The sequence below is a fragment of the Mustela putorius genome, unplaced genomic scaffold (assembly GCF_011764305.1).
Source record: "Mustela putorius furo isolate JIRA1106 unplaced genomic scaffold, ASM1176430v1.1 tig00003853_pilon_pilon_pilon, whole genome shotgun sequence".
NCBI classification, from domain to species: domain Eukaryota; kingdom Metazoa; phylum Chordata; class Mammalia; order Carnivora; family Mustelidae; genus Mustela; species Mustela putorius.
Genome location: NW_025422005.1, coordinates 33,121,467 through 33,135,646, shown reverse-complemented (window position 1 = coordinate 33,135,646; position 14,180 = coordinate 33,121,467). Strand labels below are relative to the sequence as shown.

Sequence of the window (14,180 nt, the reverse complement as noted above, 5' to 3'; positions counted from 1 at the left end):
AATATAGACCAGTTAATAGTGATACATTGATGTTGGTTCATTAATTGCAACAAACGTACCATAATAACATAAGATGCTGACAACAGGGGAAACATGGTATGGGGTATATGAGAACCCTTTATACTATCTTTGCAATTGGGTTTATTCAAAACAAAACAAAAACAAAAGCAAATCAAAAAAAAACCTCTTCTGACTCCACTTCATCCTGCAACTACCTACCTATTTTTCTGCTGTCCTTTACAGCAAATTTCCTCAAAAAAGCTGATCTACTCACTATCCCAAATTCCTCCTGTCTTTCTCTTTTGAATCCACTGTAATCAGCCCCCTGTTTTTATTTTTATGTTATTTTATTTTTTCAGTGTTCCAAGATTCATTGTTTATGCACCACACCCAGTGCTTCATGCAATACGTGCCCTCCTTAACATCCACCACCAGGCAGATGTTCCCCCATCCTCCTCCCCTCCAAAACCCTCAGTTTGTTTCTCAGAGTCCACAGTCTCTCATGGTTCGTCTCCCCCTCCGATCTCCCCAACTCTCTTCTCCTGTTTTTAAAACAATTCTCGGTCATCATTCCCATTGACAGCACTTATACAACTGATCACTCTTTCCTTGAAACACTTTCTTCATGTGGATTCCTGGACATGGACCGCTCACTTCCTGTATTCCTCCTATCTCTCCAGTTCCCCGTCTCAATCTCCTTTGCAGAGTCTACTTCTTTTTTTTTTTTTTTTTAAGATTTTATTTATTTGACAGAGAGAGATCACAAGTAGGCACAGAGGGATAGAGAGAGAGAGAGGAGGAAGCAGGATCCCTGCCCAGCAGAAAGCCCTATGCAGGACTCGACCCCAGGACCCTGAGACCACGACCCACGCTGAAGGCAAAGGCTTAACCCACTGAGCCACCCAGGCAGCCCCCAGAGTCTATATCTTAAAGATGGTGTGCACCTGGCTCAGTTGTGGAACTTGTTCTCTCCTCTCTCTGCTGAACTCTTGTTGTCTTCAAACATTTGCTACTCTTCAGGAAAAGAAAGAACAACTCCAAGGGCAGAGGTAGAGAGGAAAGCAGAAGCAGAAGGCAGAGCTACAGGCCCAGAGGGTGGAGCGGTAAGGCAGGAGAGCAGAGCATCAAGCCATAAAGCATTCTTCTCCAGCCTTGAAACGTAATGGAATTTTCTGTACTGGATCTCAAACGTGCTTGACACCTGTGACACCTTTATTTCTTCCACATTCTACTTCTTTGAACAGGATGTTTACTCTTTGTCTTTCCACCATTGTATTTGAAAGCATATAACTGGTTTTTCAGGTTGCCATGTCCACCACAGAAAGGAATTTTGTCCTACAATGGATCATACCCAGAGTCTTCCCCATACCAGATCTAGATGATTCAGAAAACCACATTTGGGACTTTGAGCTGACAATATTTAGACGAGATCTTGGATTAAGATGATATTGTCATGTATCAAAACTTTGAGGGACTTGAGGCCAAATATGTTTGGCACGTGAGGCAGACATGAATTTGGGGAGGCAAAACGTAGACTGTAGTGAGCTAAAGAGTGGCCCCTCAAAAGCTATGTTCAAGTCTTAACCTTTGGAACCTGTAAATGTGACCTTATTTGGGAAAATGGTCTGTTCAGATGCAATTAAGTTAAAGATTTTTGAGAGAAAATCATCCTGGTTTAGGATGGGACCTAAATCCAGTGATGTCCTTATAAGAGAAGGCAGAGGGAGATTTGAGACACTTAGACATGAAAGAGGAAGACCACGTGAAGGCAGAGATGGGTGGTAGGCAGCCCCAAAATAAGAACACCTAGAGTCACCAAAAACTGGGGGAGGCAAGAAAGAATCTTTCCCTAGAACACTAAGGGAAGTGCCCAAAGAGCACGACCCAAGCAACAGCTGTAACTGAGAACTTGAAGCTTCTATAAATGTGAGAGAGTAAGTTTCTCAGGTGCCAATCTGTTATGGCAGCCCTAGGGAACTGCTAGAATAGCCAAAATAACTGAAAATAAGTGCTCAAATAATTGTTAAACAAATGTACATAGCAGCACTATCCACAATAGTGAAATGATGGAAACATCCTAAGTGTCCATCAAAGGAAGAATGGATCAACACAATATGGTATACATATACAACAGAATATTGTGCAGCTATTAAAAGTAAGGAAGTACGTACAGATACATGCTATATGTGGACGAACCTCCAAAACATTATGTTAAGTAAAAGAAGACAAACACAAAAAGTCACATATAGTATGATTCCATTTATATGAAATATCCAAAATAGATAAATCCACAAAGAAAGAAAACTGCTGGTGGTCAGGAAATGCAGGGATGGAGGAATGGGGAGTGGCTGTTTAATGGGTACAAAGTCATCCTTTGGGATGATGAAAATGCCTGGAACTTTTGATAGAAGTATCAGTTGTACAATACCATGAATGTGTTATGAATACACAGTTAATGTGCCCCTGAATTGTACACTTTAGAATAATTACTTTTATGTTGTATGAACCGCACCTCATAAGAAAAAGTTCTTTAAAAACAAAAGTACAGGGCACCTGGGTGGCTCAGTGGGTTAAGCCGCTGCCTTCAGCTCAGGTCATGATCTCAGGGTCCTGGGGTCGAGTCCCGCATCGGGCTCTCTGCTCAGCAGGGAGCCTGCTTCCCTCTCTCTCTCTCTCTCTCTGCCTGCCTCTCCATCTACTTGTGATTTCTCTCTGTAAAATAAATAAATAAAATCTTTAAAAACAAAAGTACAGGGCACCTGGGTGGCTCAGTGGGTTAAGCTGCTGCCTTCAGCTCAGGTCATGATCTCGGGGTCCTGGGATCGAGTCCCACATCGGGCTCTATGCTAGGCAGGGAGCCTGCTTCCCTTCCTCTCTCTCTGCCTGCCTCTCTGCCTACTTGTGATCTCTCTCTGTCAAATAAATAAATAAAATCTTAAAAAAAAAAAGCACAAAAATCATACTCTGAAAACTGTAAAACATTGTTGGAATAAGTAAATACTATCTAAATAAATGGAAAAACACCTTGCGTTTATGGATTGAAAATAATATTGTTAAAATGGCAACACTTCTCAAATTGATCTATAAATTCAAAGCAACCCCCATCAGAATCCCAGTTGACTTCTTCATAGAGTTTGACAAGCTGATTCTAACATCCATATGGAAATTCAAGGGACTTGGAATAACCAAAACAATTTTCAAAAAGAAAAATAAGGTAGGAAGACTCATTTCCCAATTTAAAAACTTACTATAGAATGTTCATTAAGACAGTAGGAGAGTCCAGAAATAAAACCACATGTCCATGCTCAACTGCTTTTCGACAAGAATGCCAAAATCATTCAATAGGGGAAAGACAAGTCTTTCCAACAAATGGGCTGGGACAACTGATAGTCTCATGCAAAAGAGTGAACTTGGACCCCTACCTCACCCCATATACAAAAACAACTCAAAATTGACTGATGACCAAAATATAAGAGTTTAAAATTTAAAAAAAAAAAAATTAAGAGGGGTGCCTGGGTGGCTCAGTTGGTTAAGCATCTGCTTTCAGCTTGGATCATGATCCCAGAGTCCTAGGATCAAGCCTGGTGCTGGAGGACTCTGCTTCTCCCTATCCCTCTGACCCTGCTTCTGTACTCTCTCACTCAGTCTCTCAAACAAATAAATGAAATCTTTTTTTAATTTAAAAATTGAAAAATAAAAAGCCATTTGGAGAAAATATAAGGGTAAATCTTCATAACCCTGGATTTGGCAATAGGATTTTATATATGATATTCAAAGCACAAGCAATAAAAGGAAAAACAGATAATGTGAGTCTCATCAAAATTTTAAAGTTCCGTGCTTCAAAAAAACATCATCAAGAAAGTGAAAACCTGGGGCACCTGGGTGGGTCAGTTGATTAAGCATCCAACTTCAGCTCCAGTCATGATCTCAGGGCCCTAGAATCGAGCCCCATGTTGGGCTGTATGCTCAGTGGGGAGTCTGCTTGTCCCTTTTCCCCCACTTGTGTCCACACTCTTGCTCTCTCTCTCAAATAAATAGATAAAACTCTTTTCCAAAAAAAAGAAAGAAAGTGGAAACCTATAGAATGGGAGAAAACATTTACAAATACATGTGACCATATCTGGTAAGAGACTTGTATCTGGAGTATATAAAGAACTGCCCCATAATAGAGAGACAAAAAATCAGATATAAAAATAGGCAAAAGATCTGAATACAGGTTTCTCCAAAGAAAATACACAAATGTTCATTATGCACATGAAAAGATGTTTAACATCATTAATCATGAAAGGAATACAAATCAAAAATACAATGAGATATCACTCCACACCCACTAGGATGGCTATAATCAAAAGCAGATAGTAACAGGTGTTGTCAAAGATGGGGAGAAACTGGAGCTCTCATTTGCTACTAATGGGAAAACAAAATGGTGCAGCCTCTTTGTAAACCAGTCTGGCAATCCATCAAAAGGTTAAACATAGAGTTAACATGTAACCCAGCAATTCCATTCCAAATATATACACTTAAGAGAAATGAAACTCTATGCCCACATAAATCTTATAAAAGAATTTTAGAGTGGCATTGTTTATAGCAGCCAAAAAGGGGGAAAAACCCAAATGGCCATCAACTGAAACATGGATCGACTTTATGGTGTAAATGAAATATTATTCAGTCATAAATGGAATATTATTTGGTCATGAAAAGGAATGAAGTACTGATGCATGTTACAACATAGGTAAATCTTGAATACATTATACAAACAAAAGGAACCAGTCACAGATGACTTCATGTTGTGTGACGCCATTCATAGAAAATGTCCAGAACAGGCAAATCCATCAAGAGAGAAAGCAGAATAGTAGTTGCCTAGGTCTGGGAGGACAAGGAAAATAGGCAGTGATGGTTAACAGGTAACATCGTTCCTTTTGGAATCTTGAAAATGTTTTAAAATTGATCATGGTGGGGAGCCTGCTTCTCCCTCTCCCTGCTATTCTGCCTACTTGGGCGCTCTCTCTCGCTCTCTCTAATAAATAAATAAATAAAATCTTGAAAAAAGATTGATCACAGTGATAGTAGCACAACTCTGTAAAGACACTAAAAACGATTGAATTACTCACTTTCAATGGAAGAAATGTAAGGTATGTGAATTATATCTCAATAAAGTTATTATAAAAAATAAACAGAAGCAGAGAGAGTCCTTGACCTGTGCCTAAAACCCAGCTTTCATACTGTAACCTCCATGTGTTATTTTCTTTGGTTCTTCCAGCCACCTTGTGGTAAAGGAATAACCTCCATTTGAAAGATATTATGAGGGCACCTGGGTGGCTCAGTGTGTTAAGGCCTCTGCCTTCGGCTCAGGTCATGATCTCAGGTTCCTGGGATCAAGCCCCACATCGGGCTCTGTGCTCAGCAGGGAGCCTGCTTCCCTTCCTCTCTCTCTGCCTGCCTCTCTGCCTAATTGTGATCTCTGTGTGTCAAATGAATAAATAAAATCTTAAAAAAAAAACGAAAGATATTATGATTGTGTGTGATCTGGTATCAAATCAGACCCAACCTCCACAAAAGAAAAAGGAAGCCAGTTTAAATGCCTATAGAGTGTAAGGTGCTACACCAGGCTCTTCACAAACATTATCTTGTTTAATCCTGAGGCATCCTAAAAAGAAAATGTTATAGCATCATTTTACAGATAAAGAAACCCAGGCTCAGACAGATATAAGCCTTATGCCTTAAGACACACAGCATTGATATACTAAAACAGGATTTGAAACCAGCTCTGTTGGACGTCATTGCTTCTGTCCTTTCCCCTATGCCACCCGTGGCTCCCAGAATCTGAATCCTGTATCCCTGATACTGAGTGCTCCTACCTGCCCTCCTCCCCAGCCCCATGCTGCTAGATTGGTGCGTGTTTCCTGTCCACTTCTCTCACCAGCCAGACTGTCTCCACTCGCACTGTATACAGAAAGAACAAAGAGCTAGTCTTGGTGCCACAGCCAGCTGGCCTGATTCCCCAGGAGAAGGAATTCCAGTGCCAGAGAAGCTTGCCTGTGTCTATGGAAACCCCAGAAAATCTAGAGGAAGAGGGGGAAAAAACGAAACACTCCTCAGCCAGAGATGTCTGCCCAGCCTGCTGGGGGAGACCCTGAGAAGGGCAGGAAGGGCATCGTCCTCCATGGGAGCTCCTGGCCAGAATCCCGACCTTGGACAGATGTACAGTGGAACAGAAGGCTCACGGTGAGACAATAGTAGGACCAGACATTTCTCTGGTAGGAGCAGTCAGGTGCTCTGACCTGGGCGAGGATCCCAGACACTGGCCTTCCAAAGAAGCCCAGACACATTAGCCTCAATCCCCACTCATTTCCTGGAAGATTGTTCCAGCAGGTTTGGGATGGCCCAAGGCTCCCACAACCCCACCTCCCCACTGGTACCCAGGGGCTGGGGACTGATCTGGGAGAAGGGGTTTTCCCTCCGAAGGAAGACAGTCCAGGAGGAAGATGAGGCCAGGTATGGGACTGAGTCATCCTGGTCTTTTCACCATGAGGGCAGGGCTTCTCTGCTTGGCCCAGCCCTGGGGGCAGGCTGGTGGGACGTGGCCAGCCACTCCTGGAGTGGAGCTAGCTCTTCATAAGGAGAGGGAGAGCTGCCCCAGACTCAGTAGGAGCTGCACGGCCATGACCAAGATGAGGGGTAAGTGTGGTGCCCCCTCAAAGTCTGAGAGTGAGGCACCTGAGGGTTGAATGTTGGATGCTGAAACAAGGCAAGGAACTAGATGGAGGGAGGGAGTGGAGATGGGCCAGAGCAGGAGTCTGGGCATGGAGCCATATGGACTGAGACAGGACAGGGCTAGATCAGGGGTTGCACATAGGTCCAGGTGTTGAAAGTGAGTCAAGAGAATGGGTACAGGTCTGGATGATGAGTCTGGGGGTTGGGCCCATTCAAGGAGAAGGAGAATGGGGCCTGAGACAGGAATGGTGGTAGCGCAGGGAGATGGGAGAGTTCGTCAGGTTAGAATAGATTTGGGAGGTTGAGGTAAGCCTGGAAGGTGGGGAGAATGGGTGAGGGTTGGGGAATCTCTGCCATGGTGTGTGGTCACCCTCTCTTCTTTTCCGAGGAGTCACCCCAGCAGAAGGCTCTCCTGGGATTTGGAGCCCGCTGGGTCTCCTGCCCCTCTTCCAGGGGAGACCCCTGAAGATCTCTTTCCTTCTGTGCGCCTCCTGTGTCCAGCATGGACAAAGGCTGGACTAAGGGGGTTCTCCCGCACCCAAAAATCCTAGGGCTAGTACAAGGGGGTACAGTGCATCACAACTCCTGGCTGTTCCCCTTCAGAGCAAGTGACACTCAGGAAACCACGCAGGCTCTTGTTGCAGACTCCCAGGTGAATTCTCTGTGCACCAGAGTGGTTAATTGTGGAGACAAAAACCACGTCACTCTGGACTTGTTGCACGTTACATATTAACTATGGTTTCCTGTCTTGACTGCACAGTAGGAAAGCTGGAGTGATTTGAAAAACTACCGTGAGGCTGGAGAAGAGCAGTGGGCCTGCCAAGATCCCATGGGGCACTGGTGATGCCACTGAGAAACTGACCACAACTCCCCCCAAAGAGAAGCTTGCCTCACATACTCCAGCTTCCACACACCCACCCTCTCACAAACGCACACATTCTCAAAGAACACAGACACCCTCTGGCTCTGCCACCCAGCCTCACACTCAAACACACTCACAGAATCACACACAAGAACACCAGCAACCACATTCCCTTTCAAACTCCAGCAAATGCACACATGTCACGCACACTCTTCAGACCCAGGCCACACACACCCACCTCACTGTCCCATACAGATTCATCCACACATTTGCTCAGGGGCCCGCACCACTCCACAGACACGCTTTCTTCCACGAAATCACAGATGATGCACAGTCTTAGAGGGCAACAATCACAAATTCACAATTACTGCGACTTACATCACAGACAGGCTCACACACACACTCACCAGCAGAAGTGGGCATATTCACAATCAGAGATGACCCTGTACACACTCATGAGTTCCCAATCACATGCACATACATGAACACAGCATTCACGTCTACTGTCATACAGCTAACACCAGCACGGCTCACCCATATATCAGTACCCCACACAACACAATTGCCACCACATAGACACAACCAGAAATAGACATGTTTACAACCACACATTTGATAGATACTGCCTGACCTCACCACCCCCCTCATTCACACCGCCAAACTCATCCTGGGTAGGGCAGGACACAGAGCCTGAGTCCCAGAAAGGCAGCCCTCAATTCCCTTCTCTACCACAGGAATCCTGATCCTGGGGCTCCTGATGGCTACTTCCAGCTGCCTTGGCTTCTTGGAGGACCTGTTCACGTGCTTTCAGGACCCCGAATATGAGTCCATCCTCGTCACAGCGCAGAAGGGGCTCCACGCCTCCCCGCTGCCCAAGCGCGTGGTAATAGTGGGAGCTGGCATGTCAGGCCTAGTGGCGGCCAAGGCCCTACAGGATGCTGGCCACCAGGTGAGCAGATCTTGGAGGGCTTCAATCCTTTGCCCCCGGTTTGCTTTCTTGGGTGGGGAAAAAAAAAAGAAAAGAAAAGAAAATACAGCCAATTCTTAGATGGCTGCTCCTAACTGGCTGGGTCTCTTAGCCCTTAGTTACGTTCCTCACAACGCCCGAGACTTGACCCTAACTTCACTTATGTTCTCATGGGAACAAAAGTGGAGAAGAGTTACACTAACAAGAAAAGTTTAAGAGGCACTCAGTCCCCCACCCCCACAGAGCATTCTGCCCCACTTACATTACTCAGGACCTTGCCAGCCTCCTTCTGGTTATCCTGCACATTCAAGGAACCCACTGCTAGGAATTCTGGACTAGAGCCTATGGCGAGGAGGAGATGGGTGTGCAAGGTGGGAGAAGGGAAAGCATGATGCTGGGGAAAACCGCATGTTCTTTGGACCCCAGGTAACCATCCTGGAAACCAGCAACCGCATCGGGGGTCGAGTTAGCACAATCAGGAACAAGGAGGAGGGCTGGTACCATGAACTGGGGCCCATGCGAATCCCAGAGTCCCACAGGTAAGTCCCAGGGAAGGAATGGGCAAAAGGTAAGAAAGAGGAATTAGGTGGTGGAAAGGGGGGAGGTGAGGGAGGGGAGGGGAAGGACCCTGGGCCACCATGTCAGAGCTTCTCAGATCCGCTGTCTCCTGTGGTTCAATCATACAAGTTGGGACAAACACCGGTCTCCCATTTGACAGGGAAGACTGAGTCTCAGAGCCCAGAAAGTGGTAAGTCCCAAACTAATAATAATAGTTACCATTAATTCATCAAATTGGGTACTTCAAATATGGACAGCTTCTTACATTGGCAATTATACCCCATTAGCCTACAAACTAATAATAATTAATAATCCCATCAGCTGCATTTTTCGAGCACCTCTATGTGCCAAGTGCCCTGCTGAATGCCACAGGTGCATTATTTCATCTGATCCTCTTATCTTCCCCAGTTACAAATCAAGAAACTAGGCTCAGAGGTATTAAATGACTCACCCAAGGTTCTCCTAGGAGAAAGTGACAGAGCTCCTCTTCAAAATCAAGGAGGCAACTGGCCCCAAAACATATGCTCGACCCCTACGCTCTAACTGGCTCCTGGAACAGAATCCAGCCCCTGGTTCTGAAGTTTCTAAGACAAAAGAGGTCCTTTGCCTAGTGTCCCATGTACCTAACTACATGGGACAGGACTACTTTTTTGCCTTAAGTGTAAACTGAACCCAAGACTTGCCTCCAAATGCCACCAAAAACAAAAACAGAAGGAACTAACCCAAACTAGATTTGGCCTCAACTTCCTTAAAAATGGAAGATGGGATTTCAAATACTGTCTGAGACCAAAGGCCTTGGTCTCTACTTAAAATCCCGCACTTGGGGATTTCCTACAGGACATTCCTTGGGGAATAGGTAAACTCTGTCCTTGCAATTTTCCTTGGGGCAAAAACAGAAGGAAGAGAATGAATACCACAACAGGAGGAAGCAGGGTTAGAGTTGAGGAAACAGACTGAGCTCCCTTGGCACATGAAGGAACTGGTTTCCCTGGAAATGGCTTCTATAGTGAGGATAGCAGGAATGAAGTGTCACTGGTAGAGGTACCATGTCATCCCTGTTTCTGCTTCAGGCTGATTCACACCTACATCAAGAAGCTTGGCCTGAAGCTGAACAAGTTCATACAGTATGATGGCAACACCTGGTACCTCATCAATGGACGACGCCATCGTAGCAAGGAGGTCCAGGACCATCCAGAGATCCTGGGCTATTCCTTGAGCCCAACAGAGGAGGGCAAAAGCCCTACAAAGCTCTTCCACCAGTCCATTGCCAAGGTACCTTCTGCCTCACTCCTACTAGGGTTGGGAAAGAACAAATTCTGGCCCAAGATCACCTGGCAAGTTAGTGGACAGACCCAGTGACCTGGTCCCATCTAGCACTCTTGTGATGGGTTTCTCCTCTAATGTCCCCTAAGAATGCTGCCACCCTGTCCTAGTGCCCCATGCCATCTTTTCCCCATCCCTCTTGGTCCAATGGCTCACTGCTTGATGGTGACAATATAAGGAAAGGGAATCACCAGGTAACCCAATCCTTGGTAATGAATCAATCTTCTTGAATTACAGTGAATGTCTCCCCCTTAAATTTTAGTCTCCAAACATCCTTCAATGAAGGGGAGACTTGGTAGGAAAAAAGAACATTTAGGAGATCTTGGAAGCATCCTTTCCCTGGTCTTTCCATCCTCCACATCTCTGTGTCCCCCCCACTTTAAAAGGACATCCAGAGAATGCCAGAGTCCTACCACTGGTTCTATGGTTTCAATCTGAGCTGCTTCCCCTTTCTACCCTTTCACAGGTCAAAGAAAATTTTGAAAATTTCAACTGCAGTCAACTGCTGTCCTTTTATGATTCTTACTCCACCAAGGTACATGATGCACATAAATCCCAAGAGAGGGGTGGAGGGGGTCTGTGCCCAGCCTAGCCCCCTGGGGTTGTCTCCTGATGACCAGAACCTTTTCGTTCCACCACCAAAGACTTCACCTTCCTGGAGTCCAGTGCTGCCTCTTGCCTGCCCTAGACCCCTGCTGAAGCCCCTTCCTACATGCTGGGCCCCCCATCTGAACCTTCCACCTCCCCACAGGCTTACTTGGTGAAGGAAGGAGAACTGAGCGAAGGAGCAGTAAAGATGATCGGAACTGTGATGAATGAGGATTCTGGATACTATAAGTCCCTCCTAGAGTCCCTGCGGAGTAGCGTCATCTTCTCCCAAAGTAACAAGTAAGGCCAACTGGGACCAGGGCTGGAATCTGCCCTTCCTCTAACCCTCAGAGCAAAGAAATAGAACTACGGTTCCTGAATAGACACTATGTGCCAGTCACAATGACACTTTCCAAAAACTGTCCCATTGAATCACCTGGAAGATTGGTACTATTATTCAGACCCATTTTACTGGCGAGGATGCTGAGGCTCAGAGGAGTTCTATAATTTACTCAAGTTCACATAATGGGTGAAAGCTGGAGCCAGAATCCACACCCAGGTCTGTGGGGCTCCTCCTGGGATCCAAGACTGCATGGTAGCTGAATCCATGGGTTATGGGTCTAGGCTATGCATGCCATTCTGGGAAAGTCCCTTTCCATCAGGTATCAGTTTCCCAAAGTATAAAATTAAACAATGATCCCTCTCTCCCAGAGACTAGTTAAGGAGACATATATGAAGCATCCAACATGGCTTCAGGAAGCTAGTTTCCTTCTAGGCCCAGGGCCCCTACACTCACCATCTGCCCTCCCCCTCACCCCTGCAGCTTTTCTGAGATCACCGGTGGCTTCGACCAGCTCCCCAAAGCCCTCAGTGCTACCCTGAAGACTGGAACCATCCGCCTGGGCTCCAGCGTGGAGACGGTAGTGAGGGATGGGTCCAAGGTCCGAGTTTCCTACCGGGTGGGCAAGCCCGGTTCAGTGCTGAACCACCTCACTGCGGACTTTGTCATCCTTACGGCCTCAGCCAAGGCCACACGCCTCATCACCTTTAAGCCACCGCTCTCCCAAGATAAGAGGGAAGCACTCCGCTTGGTGCATTACACCAGTGCCACCAAGGTGATCCTGACCTGTGAGGAGCCCTTCTGGGAGAGGGATGGCATCCGAGGTGGGTACTCTGTCACCGACCGGCCCTCGCGCTACATCTACTATCCCAGCCACAGCTTCCCCAATGGCAAGAGCATCCTGCTGGCCTCCTACACCGTAGATGACGACTCCCTCTTCTTCACCTCCCTAACACATGAGCAGATAGTGGATGTGATCCTGGAGGACCTGGCAGCTGTGCACCAGATACCCAAGGATGAGCTGCGGCGTATATGCCCCTCTTCTGCGGCCAAACGCTGGTCTCTGGACCCCCTCACCTTGGGCGCCTTTGCTGAGTTCACACCCTACCAATTTATTGACTATTCACAGGAGCTCTTCAAGCCTGAGGGCCGCATCCACTTTGCAGGCGAGCACACCTGCACGCCTCATGGCTGGATAGACACTGCCATCAAGTCCGGCCTTCGGGCAGCCAGGAATATCCAGGCCGCTGTGGATAAGGAGGCTACGGGAGAGCAGAAGACCTTCCCTAACACCCAGAACCAGGTCTAACCCAGGAAAGAAATCCCCGAGGGAACCTGGCAGGAAAAGTGCTGGGGGGTAGGAGCTGGAGGCAGAGACCCAGGAGAGAGGTCACCATTCATCCCCCTAATCCACAAGCAAGAATCCAAAAATGCCAAAGAATCATCTGGCAAGTCCACAAAGAATCACCCCCTTTCCAGTTTCTCTCCCATGCCCGGCCTTGAGGAGGGAAGCAACAGAGTCAGCGTATATGGAGCGTAAGGAACAAATCAAGGATGGTAAACGCTAGCATCAGCTGTTAGCTTGGATTACAAGCAAAAGAGAAACGCTCCAATAAACCCAAATTTCTGTCATATACAACTAGAAGCTTCTAAAGGAACAAACCCCAAACCGCAGCAATGTTAAACCCATAGTGCACGTAAACCCCATTATTGGGTGCCTGAGCTGGGGGCCTCACATCTTGGCCCAACATGGAGTCTAGATGGATGGGAGAGTTAAGGGCTCTTGTCTGTTCTTTTTGAGTTTGCAAGAGCAGGATCTTGGCTTCCCAGAGATACCTCCTGGCCCTCCTGGAGACTTTTCTTCTCCACTCTTACCTCCCCATCACCAACCAGACACCCCTCCCCACCTCTGCCTGTCCAGCCTACACATCTCCCTGGGAGGAGACAAAATTCATTCTCCATACTCCCCTCTGCTCTTCTTTAACAGAAGAGTCCTGTCCTTCCAGACCCAGCTAACTTATTCCCCCTCCCCAAATCCTCTCTTAACAGCCACACCCAAACCCCAGGGATCTTTCCCTCTCTTAAACCTCCACCCTTCCTCCTTAGAGTCCTAAATGTTTGGACTGTGGGTCTTCTTATGTTGTTACACAATTACTTTCTGAAAGGGCATATTATCTGCCCATCTACCCTGAGAGCCCCAAGTGCTGGGGTCATATCACGTATGCTTTGGTTAATTTCCCCCCCAAAACACTACGTATATGCTCTTTCCCTAACCCTCTCAATAAATATTCATTTTGCATCTACCATATATCGGGCAATGTGCTGAATGCCAGATACAAAGAATAAGCAAAGTTATGCCGTTGAATCCAACCTCCAACCCTACCTGGGACCCCATACCTCCAATGATCAGCTCCCAAACACAGCTCATTTTTTATCCCAATTTCTTGGGTATCTGGGCCCAATCATGCAAAAGGAAGAACTAAGTAGAAGGGTACTCCCTTTCCTTGGAGAATTAGGGTGGCCCTGGAAGACTCTGAAGACCAGCTTGATGCAGGTAATGTTATGTCTTGAGACTGGTGCATTGCGTGGAAGGAAGGGAATAAAGAAACAAGACTCACATTTTCTTACTGCATTGTTAAAATCCCAGCTGGCTTTATTCCGGCTTTTTACTCACCCCTAGATTAGTCAGGGCCTTTTCGGTTACAGGTGCTAGAAACCAAACTCAGAAATGAAATGTTTTAGCTCACCTATCTGGAAAGTCCAGGGTAAAACTCACTTCATCCAGCCTGACTGGGTTTAGGAGTTAATTCATTGTCATTAAGGTTCTC

At 46.4% G+C, this 14,180-nt stretch overlaps 1 protein-coding gene across 1 annotated transcript; it reads left to right on the top strand.

Moving 5' to 3' along the window:
* Positions 1–6,620: 6,620 nt before the first annotated feature.
* LOC101679701 (L-amino-acid oxidase-like) lies at positions 6,621–13,658 on the top strand. Its single transcript, XM_004740611.2, has 7 exons — positions 6,621–6,678; positions 8,311–8,525; positions 8,970–9,082; positions 10,172–10,373; positions 10,891–10,959; positions 11,176–11,312; positions 11,836–13,658. Exons 1-7 carry the CDS (start codon positions 6,663–6,665, stop codon positions 12,659–12,661), a joined length of 1,578 nt encoding a protein of 525 aa, XP_004740668.1. The 5' UTR covers positions 6,621–6,662; the 3' UTR covers positions 12,662–13,658.
* Positions 13,659–14,180: the final 522 nt, after the last annotated feature.